At 40.0% G+C, this 13,180-nt stretch overlaps 1 protein-coding gene and 1 non-coding gene across 9 annotated transcripts in view; one reads left to right on the top strand and one right to left on the bottom strand.

The window, feature by feature from the left end:
- The window catches only part of LOC138742820 (ethanolamine kinase 1-like), a 369,247-nt gene that overhangs the window by 12,281 nt on the left and 343,786 nt on the right, over window positions 1–13,180 (top strand). For 7 of the 8 annotated variants that reach the window (XM_069897771.1, XM_069897766.1, XM_069897745.1 and 4 more), the window contains exon 1: window positions 12,469–12,738. The exons of the other annotated variant lie outside the window; for it this stretch is intronic. In XM_069897771.1, the coding sequence (XP_069753872.1) occupies window positions 12,484–12,738 (255 nt within the window). In that variant the 5' untranslated portion in view covers window positions 12,469–12,483. Of the gene's footprint in view, window positions 1–12,468; window positions 12,739–13,180 lie in introns of those variants that run through there. 8 annotated transcript variants of the gene reach the window in all.
- On the bottom strand, window positions 8,968–9,126 carry LOC138752039 (U1 spliceosomal RNA). Its single transcript, XR_011350331.1, has one exon. It is a non-coding gene; the product is annotated as a U1 spliceosomal RNA (small nuclear RNA).

The raw sequence follows: 13,180 nt of genomic DNA on the forward strand, positions 1-13,180 counted from the left end.
CGAATCAGTAAATGATGCTTCCAACTCCTGTATATCTACATCCTCTAATGTCGGTAAATTCAACTGTGATAAAAAAAGATCAATCGATCCATTTTCTTGTTTTCCTTCAGATGTATATAACTTTTTATAAAATGAACAAAATTCATCATTAATCTCACGAGGTTTATAAGTGATAAGAGAATTCCATCTAACAGCATTAATAGTCCTCGAAACCTGTTCTTTCTTTAATTGCCATGCCAATACCTTATGTGCTTTCTCTCCCCATTCATAATACCGTTGTTTAGTCCTATTAATCATACATTCAAATTGATAAGATTGCAAAGTATTATATTCCAGTTTCAACCTAGATAATTCTATTTTCTGATCTTCTGTAGCATCTTTCTGAAATTCCTTTTCTAACTCATCAATCTGTTTCTCTAATTCAAGACTCTGATTTAATCGATTCTTTTTTATTTTAGAAGTATAACTAATTATTCGTCCTCTCAAATAAGCTTTCTAGCATCCCATAACACAAACTTACTTTGAATAGAATTAGAAATTTTCTTTCAAAATAAATTTATTTGTTTTTTCAAAAAATCAATAAATTCCGTATTTTTTAATAACATTGTATTAAACCTTCAACGATAGGCCACTTGAATTTTCTCAGAAGTTGCATATGTAAAGTATAACAAAGAATGATCTGAAATCACCCTACTTTTGTATTCTGCTTGTTGTATTTTCCCTTGTAAATGTCCCAATACTAAAGAAAAAGTCAATCCTTGAAAACAATTCATGTCTAGATGAATAAAAGGAGAAATCTTTCTCTGTCGGATTAAGACGTCTCCAAATATCTACTAAATTAAGATCTTTCATCAATGCTTGAAGCTGAACTCCCATTTTAGATTGCTTAACTTTCTTCAGAGATTTATCTAATAAAGGTTCCAAAACACTATTAAAATCACCACCAACTAAAACATCATTAGCCTGACCCAGATATAAAAATGCATCTGAAATAAATATTTCATCATCTACATTTGGGGCATAAATATTAAGTAAAGTCCAAAATTCACTAAAAATCTTACAATTCAATTTAAGAATACATCCTGTCTTTTCCTCTATTGATTGTAATTCAAAAGATAAATTTTTATGTATCAAAATTGCTACACCTTTAGCCCTGGAATTAAATGAAGAAGAATATACATGCCCTACCCAGTCCTTCTTCAATTTCATACTTTCTTTGACATTCAAATGTGTTTCTTGTAAAAAAGCAACATCAATTTTCATTTTCTTAATATACGCCAAAATTCGCTTATGCTTAATAGGACTGCTTAAACCTCGAACATTAAAAGTGGCAAACCTCAACTTTGACATATCTACTAATATTACTAAAGACCAATAATATCTTTATACGAAAACTCAAATCAACGTATATAGGCCCTCCAATAGGAGAAAAAAAATCACAAATTAAAAGCTAGATAAAATGAAAATTAAAAAAAAAATTTAAACCCCCCCCCCAAAAAAAAAACTACCAAAAGGTAGTAATCCCTAAACAAAATTTGGGTGTGGATCACCCACCAGTGGCTGATGACTAATAGAACTTAGAGCAAATCTCTCCCTCCCCAGCCGAACAAAGAATAACAAAATATCATAATAACATAAAAAGTAAAATAAGAATAAGAAAATTCTTCTATTCATCCAAGAGATTCCAAACTCGGAGATCCCATTTCAAAAGAAGTTGGACTCTTTCCATTCCCGTTTTTCCCATTTCTGCCATTTCTTCCGTTTCCAGAACAACCAGATTTCTCTTTAGGAGACAATGGTGGACTACATCTTTGTCCTCTTATATCTGGCAATAACTCAGCAAAAATCATTGCTTTCCGATCATTCTCAAAAAACCGAAATTGATAATCTCCATAAAACACCTTCAACACTGCCGGATAGCGAAAAGTAGATTTATAACCTTTACGCCACAAAACTTCTTTAACTGGATTAAATCGACGTCGACATTGAATGACCTCTTGACTCAAATCAGGATTAAAAAAAAAATTCTGCTATTCTGAATCAATAAAGGAGTTTGTAATTGTCTCGCATTTTGCACTGCCAGTCAAAGTATTGCTTCTCTGACCAAATAATTCAAACATCGAATTATTACAGGTCTCGATGGTTGACCAGGTAAAGGTGTTCTTCTTAAAGGTCTATGAGCTCTTTCCAGTACCAAGCCTCCAGAAAAAATTCTTGCCCTTGTACTTGTGGAATCCAGTCGTTAAAATAACTAAGAGGATCTTGTCCTTCCATACCTTCTGGCAAACCAACAATTTTCACATTATTCCTTCTACTTTGATTCTCCAAGTTATCTATTTTCTTCTCTAATTCCTTCTCACGTTCTCGCAATTCTATAATGGATTTTTCAACCTTCAACACTTTTTTCTGTATTAGAAGCCACTTGCTGTTTACATTCCACACGTGCTTTAACTGTATTCAATTCTGAACTTATACTAACATTTATTTGAGCCAGGTCATTCATTATAGGCTGAATGACAGCATTTAACTGCTTACATTGTAACTCATAAAAGCTCAACCCTGCTTTCTCTGACGTAGTGGCCGAACCAGGTAACTGCAGCTCCTGCTGCAACTCAACAAAAGGCATTTTAACGGTTTTACTGCGGGTCTGGACTCCCAGCGAAGGTACCCCGACTTCCTCAGGGGGTCGACGCCGGTCTTACCCCGCAGCTCATTGTTTTTCCACAAAATCACGGAGGAAATTGATATCTTCAGGTTGGAATGCTACCTGAAGCATTTCAGACAATGGGGTAGTCTTCCTGCGTGCTCCCTCCGTTAAAATCGAAAGGCTTCCAGAATCGGGATCCACTTCTTGGGAATATGCACCTTCCTCCAGAGAACGGGTAATTCCAGTGCCATCCTTCACTTGGTGAGTAGTAGACATTTTTTATTCAGCTCCCACAGGCAGTCTTTGTGGTTTAGGCACTAAGGAAGTTGAACCTGAAGCTGTAGCAAGTTGTTTAAGCCCCAAATCTTCAACACTTCGAAAATGTAACTTCTTCTGCACTTGAGGTTTAATCTTCTTACCATTAATGGCCATAACAGTTCCTTAATACTTTAAACTAAAATTTAAGAGGTTTAAACTTGAATACAAGGGGTTAAAAACGGGTACTTAAAAGTCCGGCCAGAGAGGTCAAGATCATACGTCTAGACTCTACGCCATCTTGCCACGCCCCCCATCCATCTTTTCAACTCCAGTACAATTAGAACTTTGGGCATCTTTGACTGAAATGTGCTCAAACATTTTCACACTCTTCAAGAACATGCAGGAGGGATTGAAAAGGATATTTTTATGAGGAGTTAATGGACTGCTTAGATTCTGAAGTGATATTCAAGTCAGATGAGCTCCATTCTGTGCTGCTTTCTTCCTGTCTACGTTTAAAAGTTTTAACCTATGTTAGACAAAATACAGAAGTGTATTAACCTAGAACTCTCAACTGCAGTGAAGGACCAATGCAGTATGTTTTTGACAAGAAAATGGTTCAATTAGAACAGTCACAGATATGGGCAGAAAATGGCTGGTGGAGTTTAATCCAAGTGTTTGGATTTGGGAAGCTAAAGGTAAGGGGAATGGCAGGGCTTTTAAAAACATGAGAGGCATTGATAGAGCTGACAGTCAGAACCTTTATCCCAGGGTAAAACTGTTCATGCACTTTGAGGACAGACATTGAAAGCGAGGAGAGAACAGTTTAAAGGAGATAGGCAGGTCCCAGGTGCAATGGTGGAAGCAGATATAATGGTAGCATTTAAGAGATTTCTATATAGGAAAATGAATTTAAAGGGAATGGAGGGATATTTATTGAATGTAAGCTGCAGTTTTAGTTTGATTTGGACATGATGTTTGGCACAGCCACATGGGCCAATGCCTTTTCCTGTGCAGTACTGTTCTATGCTCTATAATCTTTTCAGTAAATTAAGCCATTTTTGCATCTAAAAATAATTCCAATGACTTTAGACCTTCAGCAATTTTCTGTATCTGCTCATTTGCATTTCCAATAGTATAATGTCTGTATAACCAAATATAAATGTGACAGAGTGTATAGATGTGTTTTTGGGAAATAGATTGGGGGAAGTTTGTTGGAGGGGTTGCATGCAAACACTTTGAAACAGATCTTATTTGAGGTAGTGGAGCTCTGCTAATGCTATTCATATCGGGGCCACACAGCTTTTGCAAGAGCTTTGAAGAATGCTCAAGAGACTTCACTAATGGATTATTGTTGCAGGGGGCAGCAGATGGGGAATCTTGTTGGAGCTGCAGATTGTCTGGAAGAGAACTTGTTCTGAGATGGTCATGTGGTTTTGTGGGCAGAGAGAGTCAGACAGGTTTCCTCTCTAGGGGAGAGAGAGAGAGAGAGGGAGATGGGGATCATTCTACAGAGTTACAGCCAGCAGAGGCAGCTGGGACTGGAACACGACAAGCTGGCAAGCTTGTGGAAAGCCTTTTTGGAAGACAGGCTGGTCAAAGCTCTTGTGGGTCATACACGAGGAGACGACTGGCTGTCTAATGTTTCACTTGGAATAAGCGAAACAAAAAGGAACTCTGTGGTGACCTGAAAGAAAGAGGTTATCATCTGGAGAACCCTGAAGGGGCAAGTTTCATCAGCAAGACACTGGAGTGGCTGAATAAAAAGGAATCACTTGTGGGTGTCCTGGAACAACAAATCTCTCTCTGAAAACCGACAAGAACTTTCCTGAGCAGTAAACATTATTTACCTTTCAAGTACCAAAGCCTTGAACTTAATAAATGTTAAATTCTGTGCACAGTATAAGAATTGCCTGCAACCAGTGAACTTGCAGAAATAAGAAGTAAGATTGAACTGTGAACCAAAGCTTACACACGCTTTACATACACGTGCGCTTAGAATTAGAAGGGAGTTAAGGTAGGTTAGTTAAGATAAGTTAAAGTTTGATTCTATTTTCATGTTTAAAGATAATTAAAAGCAACTTTTGTTTAAGTAACTATTTGTCTTGGTGAATATCTATTGCTGCTGGGTCTTTGGGTCCTCTGGGCTCATAACATAAGCGACTGAACTATCTATAGCCCTTCAAAAGTAATTTCTTCCTTAACTTCAGGAACTTAGTATTGGACAGCATTCAAGTATAAGAGTGCCAAAATCAGTTTTTCACATCCAGATAAATGAATATTTGTTATACTTGGATATTTGCACCTTGGAAATATAATATGGTTAGGATTTCTGCTCCTGATCATATGGGTGGACACGGAACTTTCACACAGACCAAATTAAGACATTTGATGACAAAATTCCCTTCAATTCCATTCACCTCCTCCCTGCTCCACATCCAGCAATCCATAAATAGTTATCATTATGTGTTGGGACATATATATTGGCCCATATATCCCCAGGGTTTATTGGTAACCTAAGAGGGTATAATAGATATTGAAAGTTAGAAAATGAGGAGTTATAGAGATCTCCGATCTTGCACTCTCAATGCAAGGATGAACAAACCTTTGCTGCACTTGCCATAATTGCCAGAGCACATTTCTAATATGTGGAATGAGCTGAATGGTAGATTTAGCATTTTAAAAATGTGACATGTTGGTAGGGATATAACTTTAAATATCTGTGGCTAATCTGGCACAGATCCAGCTGTTTATAGTTTGAGCTCAAAGATCAAAAATGTTTCCAGGGGACAACCTCTCTTTACAGCTCTGTAGCCAAACTTATGGTTTCTCACCCAAGACAGTTCATTTATATGGACAATATGAAGTTAGAAGCATTATAGTATTTCTATTACACCGTTTCCATGTTTATGAGTCCAAATGTTCCCAAGTACTTTCCAGATCTGTAGGATTCCTGATCTTACTTTTCATTTTTTAATGCATTTGATCAACAATAAAGAAATGAATGTTTGTAGATAACTCAGTGTGGGGCAGTACAGCATTTACATCATTGTCAGTGTGGGTGGCGTATAGATTTACATAGTATTTTTCTTCAAATCATTCACGCTGAACTGCACGCTTTACACCAAATCCATCATGCCATCTACCCAAGAAATCAAACTACTGAAGGACCTCATCAGGTCAGGCAGCATCTGTGGAAGGAGAGGAATGGCTGAAATTTTGGGTCAAGACACACAGTTTCTGACTTTTATAAACTCATTCTGATAAAGGACGCTGACGTGAAATCATCTCATGTTTCCTTTTCCATGATGCTGCAGGTCTTGTTGAATTTTTCTGAGTATTTTCTATTTTTCTTGCAAATCTCTGCTTTAACCCAGTTTTAGGACAGAAGCATTGTTGGACTGTGGTTCAGCAAAAGTTTGATAGAAAGAATTCCAAATTCCAGCAAAGGATTTTTTTGTTAATAAACATTAATTCCACTTCTTTCTGAAACTTTTGATTTCTTATAATCACCTTCTGAAGAAACTGAAGCATCATTTATCTTAATATCCATCCTCAATATAAATTGTTGATTCAAGAAATATTTCTCGTCCATGACAGTCACTAATGAAATTGGTTCCCAGATCTAGATCCATATTAATTCGGCCCTGAAGTGGACATTCAGTGCTTTTTTTTTGATGTGCCCATGGTTTCCATCCTTTTTGTACAATTGGACCATGATTCTCATGCATAGACAAAGGAATCACTTGTATCCTTTCAGCTGTGGTGACAGGGTGTCTAACATGCATAGTTTCTAATCTCTATCATATTTTATTTCTCTTAATATTTCTCTCTGAGCATTTTGTTACTGTCAGATCTTTATTTATATTTCACATTCTCCAGACTGTCTGTTCTTAATTTGACCTGATTCTGGGCATTGTAATCTTTTACCAAATCTTTGAAATCATTATCTTCTGAGGAATTATGGATTTGTAAGAGTCTTTGATGAGAATGTACCTGCATCTTTCCAACAATTGAAGGTAGAATTATTAATTGACCTAACCTTTTTCTAAAATTAACTATTATTTTATTAATTGTGAGTGTACTGCAATGAATAAGTCTCTCCTTGTAAAATGAGTTGAAGATTAATTTAATTTCACTTCTCTGTAATAATGGATATAAACATAATTAATTATGCATCAGTTAAAATTGTATAGCAACAATTAAGTGCTGCTATTTTTGTTTAAAAAGTGGATGAAACCCTGCATCGGATTTCTTGCATGCATTCAATGTAAAATTGTAAACAGGGCAAGGAAAGGTCAGTGGAAATCAGAGATCACCAAGATGCTTTATTAGAGTATTTGGCCGTGCATTTATTTCCTTTATTTTGGAACAGACAGAAAGGTGAAAGTCTCTTCTTATCATCAATAACCAAAAATATGGCCGACAACCTTCAGTTAACCTCTGTGTATGTTGCAATGAGAGGATCTGGAAAACCAAATATATTGTGGTGTACATTGGCTTAGGAGAAGACATTTTTGCTTCCTTTGATTGCTCGTTGTTTTGATGACAGACATAATAGAAAGGTTATGAAAATCATGGAATCTCTCTATACTTTACAGATCTCTATACTTTACAGGTCAATCGTTATTGCTCATCAGATAGTGAGAAAGAAATCAAGAAAGAATATATCAAGTGGCATGCAGAATTAATGAGAATGATGGGATATCCCAAAGGGTCTGAGATTTTATTATGAGAAAATGATATTGACTTCCATGAGACCTTTTGTACATTTGAACAAAAGACTCATAGACACACAAAGGAATTCATTGCATCCTTCAAGGTGTGGATAGTAATTGGTGCCTTTTTATTTTCCTCATGGAGTTTGGCTAAGTGTTTACTGTTTTCTATTTTACAGGATGTTGGGCATCAGAGCAAATCCATAGTTTATTGTCCTTAGGAAGCTGCAGATGTGTTGCTACCTTGAATTGCTACAGTGATTGTGGAAGAAGAGCCCTCTGTGTGGAAGAGAAATGCAAACCTCCAGAAAACACAAATTTCTGGAGGAACTTAGCAGATCAGGCAGCATCCATGCCATGCAATAGACAGTCAATATTTCAGGCTGAAAATTTTCATCAGGAATAGCAAGAAGAAACAGGTAGGCACCTCACTAAGAGGGTGGGAGAGAGGGGCAGGAGCCCAGGTTGGCAGGTGATATGTGAATACAGGTGGGTTAAGGAGGGTGAGAGGGTGAAGAAGGTAGAATGAGATCAGAGGAAGAGGGACAGGGCTGAAGAAGATGCACCCTGATAGGAGGAAGGGAAGAGGCGGGCAACCGGAGGAAGGAATATGTGCGTGACAGGCTGGTAGATAGGACAGGAGAGGATGAAGAAAGGGAAAGCAGAAGGAAGGGGCCATACAAAGAAGTAAAAACAATGGGGGGTGTGGAGAAAACAAAGAGGGGATTACCAGAAATTGGTGCTGTCTGGTTCGAGACCATCAAGATAGAATATAAGGAGCTATTCCTCCAATTAGCCAGTGGCTCCAACTGGCAGTACTGTAGGCCAAGCACAGACATGTCTGCATGGGAACAGGAAGTAGAATTAAAGTAGCTAGTTACTGGAAGATCTTGGGTGTTGTGGATGAGCAGAGTGAAAGCGATTAGTTAAGTGATGCCCTAATCTGCCTCCAGTTTCCCTGATGTAAAGGAAGGAGCACTGAATCTAGTAAATGACAGCTACAGATTTGCATGTGAATTTTTGCCTCACTTAGAAGAATGATTTGGATCCCTGAATGCTGGTGATGGAGGAGGTGTAAGTGCAAGTGCGGCACTTACAGGGATAAGTGCCAAGGGAGTAAATATTACAAAGAGACAAGTGGACAAGGCAATTTTGGACAGAGAGATTCCTACAGAAAGGTGGGAGGGGAGAGGAAGATGAGTCTGGTGGTGGAAATTGTATGTTGTAGAATTGGTGGAATAATATGTTGGATGCCAAGGCTGCTGGGGTGGTAGGTGAGGACAGGGGAAGCTCTATCCCTGTTAGGTATTTTTTTTATTTTTATTTTTTTTTATTTTTAAAATAATTTAGAGCGTGAACGCAGTCCCCCACTACCACAAATTTTGCAGTCGAGTATCCCGCATTTGGGGACATCGCAGGTGTCAGCACACCCGAAGTGCATTGGGATAGCCTCGTCCTGGGAGATCGGCCATCATGATCACCGATACTCCCCTGCTAGGAAAGTATCCTGTTAGGTATTTTTCTCCAGTTTTCCAATATATGCAATCTCTCTTGTTTACCATAAACTTGCAAATGCTGGAATTTTGAGTAAACAATGAGATGCACTTTATTGACTACAGCTTCCACACTCATCATCCCCTCAAACTTTATTAACAAACTACAAGATCTGGGCCTCAATACCGCACTGTGTAATTGAATCCTTGATTCCTCACCTTCAGATCACCATCAGTGAGGATTAGTAAGGCCATCTCCTCCACAATCTTCATCAGTACCAAAGCACCACAGAGCTGCATTCTCAGCCACCTGCTCAATTAGCTATACACCTATGACAATGAATACCATTTACTAATTCACTGACGATACACAGAGGTGGGATGTATAAAAAAGGTGGAATGAATCAGTAAACAGTAGAGAGTTTGAAAACTGGATTGAATGGTGCACTAACAACAACCACATATTCAATGTCACCAAAACTAAGGACCTGATTATTGACTTCAGGAAAGGAAAGCCAGAGGTGTAGGATGAAGTAATGATTGGGGGGGATAAGAATTGGAGATGGTGAGCAAATTTAATTTCTTAGACATTACTATCTTGAAAGATCTCTCCTGGACACAACACATGAAGAAAGTACATCAGTGACTCTAGTTCCTTAGCAGATTCGGAGGTTTGTTATGACATTGGAATCCCTGTCAAATTTCTACATATTTATGGTGGAAATTATGCTGATCAGCTACATCATAGTCTGGTATGGGAACACCAGTACCCCTGAGTGTAAAGCCATGTAAAAGGTAGTGGACACTGCCCAGAACATCACAGACAAAGCCTTCCCCACTGTTGAGAACATTTACAGGGAACGCTGCCATCGAAGAGCAGCAGCAGTTATCAAGGATCCACACCACCCAGCACATGCTCTGTTCTCACTGCTGCCATCAGGAAAGAATTGTAGGTGCCACAAGACTTGCACCACCAGGTTCAGGAACAGCTGCTCCCTCCTCCACCATCAAACTCCTCAACCACAAACTCAGAGAATCATTTAAGGACTCTTATTTTTGTTCTTCATTGATTTTTTTCCCCCTCTGTATTGCACAATCAGTTTGTTTACATTTCTTTATTTGTTTACATGTGTACGTTGAGTACAGTTTTTTTTTGCATTACCACTAAGTGGCAATTCTGCCTTGACCGGTGGAAAAAGAATCTTAAGGTAGTATGTGATATCGTCATTATTGGCTTGGCTTCACAATGAAGATTAAGGAAGAGAGCTGTCCATGTCTGCTGCAGGCTCGCGGGTGGCTGACGAGACCAATGCAGGACTGAAACATCTGGTCGCAGTGGCTGCAAGGGAAGTTCTGTTTTGGGTTTAACGCTGCTGTGTCACAGTTCCTCCTCCACCTCCTTTTGTCCTCAAGGCCAGCCCTGCATCTGTTCTTGAAGGAGGAAATTGACTAGTGAACGGTGTCACTCTAGGCAATGCGATCGGAGGCTAGAGCAGACCACTAGCAGTGGTCAATGTGACAGGAACCAAGGGATTTCTTCAGAGAGTCTTTGAACCTCTTTTTCAGAGCCCCTCTTTCACAGTGGCCAAAGGAGAGTTCACCATACAGCACAATGTTGGGCAGGTGATGATCCTCATGCTAGAGACATGTTCTGCCCAGCGAATAGCTGCGTCTTCAACAGCATGGTTTTTATGCTGGTATCTCCGCCTGTTCGAGGACTTCAATGTTGGTGACAAAGTCACTCCACTGGATGGTGTTTTGACAATAAACCTAAATCTGAAATATGAAAATCAGATGCTGGAAGAACTCAGTGGTTAAGGCAGCTTCTAATACAGAAATGGACAAAGCTGTAGTCCTGGAAAGTCTGCAAAGAACATTTGTGTTCCTATCACTGTTTTCACATGGGGAGCATTCTCATCAACACTTCCATCATTGTCACATTATAATTTTATTTGAAACACCCCCCAAAAACAGGAAATGTGTTGCTTATAATGCTGTGCATCACTTTAAGAAATAGCTGCAGAGATTGAATCTGCTGGGTTACATATTGACAATTGTGAGAACTTGCAAAAAATCAAAAGGGAGCACTGAAATTGGAGAAACTCAATACCACTGCTCTGGTAACTGTGCAATTTATACCCTTGTAGCCATGTGGTACTCGAAAGAGTAGTCAGGTTAACCTCTGAGTCTTATTAGGGCTCTGGCCCGACTTTTATACTTGCACTGTTCCCACCGTAGACCCCCTTGGCTGATGTCACTCCATGCATAACAATAGTGGGTTTTTTCCTGCATTATCATGCCCTTCTTCCCTACACGCTGTCCCTGTCTGTTGGCTGCACAGTAAGGCCAGTGCCATTTTGGGGTCACTGGCTTTTAAGATGCCCTTGCTGTTCACCTGCTGGTTCGCTTGTTGGGGCTGGTGCTGCTGCACAGACTGCTGGCCTTTGGTTGTGCTCGCCGCCCGGTGCGCCGGCTCGATCCCCGCTGCGACAGGCTGCCACACCCTTGTACTTTATACAATGTTCACATGTAGTATGGAGGAGAATCGTCATGCAGTTTTGATGTCCATGATATAGTGGAGGAATTTCTTATGCTTTGCTGATTGGTTCAGGTTTGTCCACCATCAAGCCACAGAGCATAGAAATAGGCCATTCAGCCCACTTCATCTATGCCTGCCTGTGACATCATATCCTCACCAACGTTTATACTGTCAACCATTTCTGAGTTGCTTATTGAAATAACCACTTCTAATTCTTCTGGGATCAAGATAAGTGCATTCTGCTGAACCTTTGTCTTGATCAATGGACCACTTTGAATGCAATTACCTCAGAAGGCCATAAATGGAAGAACTACTCAAAACATGGTTTCATCAGGAGCACTGTACAGATGCAGCAAGATTTCCTCTTGCTTATACATGGGGATGGCTTCCAAAGTTCCACTGTACTTTCGTTATCCTTATTACCCCTGCTGGAATTTCTTAATTTGTGGCTTGATCCCATTCATGTCCAGAGATATTTTTGGGTAAACATTAAATTCACGGGTTACTTGTGTCAAATTGGCATTGGATACAATTATTCCAGATTGCTGGCATGCTTGTTGAGAGGTGGTGATATCACAGTTCAGGGGCGCGTTTATCTTCCTTAGGTTATGGTTGAGTGTCTGTGGTGCTTGAGATACCGATGCAGTCTGAGCTTTGGAACGAAATTAGTGGATCCGACATCGCTGCAGAAATGCTCGGTGGGTGTAATCGCTTGTCACTTCTGGGAGAAGAACGTGCTGAAGTGCAAATCCAGAAGTAAGAATTGGTTGCCTCAGGGTGGCTCTTGCTGGAGTCCAGCAGTGTCCGCTCTGGGGAACGCCTGCCGCTGCCATGAGCTGGAGGTCAGTGGCCGGGACCAGCTGCCACTGTCACAACACGAAAAGCACACAGACGCACGAAGGCAAGTCTCTCGAACTGCGAGTGGCCGTTGCTATGAACAGTATGGAGAGGACAGATGGCATCAGCTCGGTCCCTAGAACCAAACATCTCGATATCTTCGTGGACGAGAAGGAGCTGAGAAATGGCATCGAAGCGCTCCTGAGGGAAGTGCGGCCACTTTGGGACCCGACTGAAGTTAAATTGAAGGCAAGTTAAAGGTTAATTGGGTCCAAGGCAACGCAGCCTCCAAATTGAAGTCCTTACTTGCATTTCAAATAAGGGGGCTGCAACACCTGACAGGTTATTTGAACTTTTGCAACTTCCTTTAAAAGTTCTCAGCATCAATCCTTCTCCAAAGATAGTCTCAAAATAGATTGAAAGCACTCAAATCAATGTAACTTTTCTCTCTCTCTCTCTCTCTCTTTCTCTCTCTCGCGGCGAATAAGCAGATCAGCGTGATGAGGGGAGGAACTGGAATGCGTGCTGACAGTCAGAAGGTGTGTGTGTGAGAGATCGAGTCTGTCCTGGAGCACAGTCCGTTCGCAGCCCTGGAACCGCAGCGGGGAATGGAAGCCCCGGAGCAGACAGGATCAGAGCTGGCAATTTGACAAGCGACCCCTCTTATTTTAAGAGGATCGCGTGTTAAAGA

Source organism: Narcine bancroftii, chromosome 1 (genome assembly GCF_036971445.1).
Source record: "Narcine bancroftii isolate sNarBan1 chromosome 1, sNarBan1.hap1, whole genome shotgun sequence".
In the NCBI taxonomy this organism is placed as follows: domain Eukaryota; kingdom Metazoa; phylum Chordata; class Chondrichthyes; order Torpediniformes; family Narcinidae; genus Narcine; species Narcine bancroftii.